Source organism: Dipodomys merriami, unplaced genomic scaffold, assembly GCF_024711535.1.
Source record: "Dipodomys merriami isolate MVZ:Mamm:240054 unplaced genomic scaffold, mDipMer1.0.p SCAF_2, whole genome shotgun sequence".
Taxonomy (NCBI): domain Eukaryota; kingdom Metazoa; phylum Chordata; class Mammalia; order Rodentia; family Heteromyidae; genus Dipodomys; species Dipodomys merriami.
In genome coordinates this window covers 112,601,916-112,602,450 of record NW_027203381.1, presented here as the reverse complement: position 1 = coordinate 112,602,450, position 535 = coordinate 112,601,916, and the positions used below count along the sequence as shown (strand labels likewise).

General features: G+C 40.2%; 1 protein-coding gene across 1 annotated transcript; it reads right to left on the bottom strand.

Annotated features, from left to right (window-relative positions):
- Positions 1–352: 352 nt before the first annotated feature.
- On the bottom strand, positions 353–535 carry LOC138831770 (keratin-associated protein 20-1-like). The gene has a single exon (XM_070028807.1). The coding sequence runs from the start codon at positions 533–535 to the stop codon at positions 353–355; it is 183 nt and encodes a 60-aa protein (XP_069884908.1).

The window sequence follows — 535 nt, the reverse complement described above, 5'->3', positions numbered from 1 at the left end:
ATATCAAACCGATGGAAATAATTTAATAAACTCTCAAGAAACAATATTTGTTGTTAAAGATTGTTTATTTAATAATATAAATCTTTGCACAAAAATTAAGAGTCACATTTAAGACCACTTCACATAGAATAATAAAATGTAGAAATAATTTTTCAAACTATCATGAAATCCAACTTGAAAATGAGGGGTCATTATAAGGTACCCTGCATTTTATTTAGATTTTTTTCAGAGAGTTTGATGTACATTTGGAATTTCTAATGATATTGAAAAATTTCTCATGTGATGGAACTTGGAGATCGTTGCAGTAGGACAGGAGGACACAGGCAGTCGGCTCAGCAGTGGAGGGAACCCCTCAGTAGAAGCCATAGGACCAGTATCTTCCACAGCACAGTGGGCGGCAGCAGCCACAGCCATAGCCACCATAACCATAGCCACCATAGCCACCATAGCCACAGCCATAGCCACAGCGATAGCCACAGCCTAGGCCTCCATAGCCGTAGCCCAGGCCTCCATAGTAGCTGCCGTAGTAGCACAT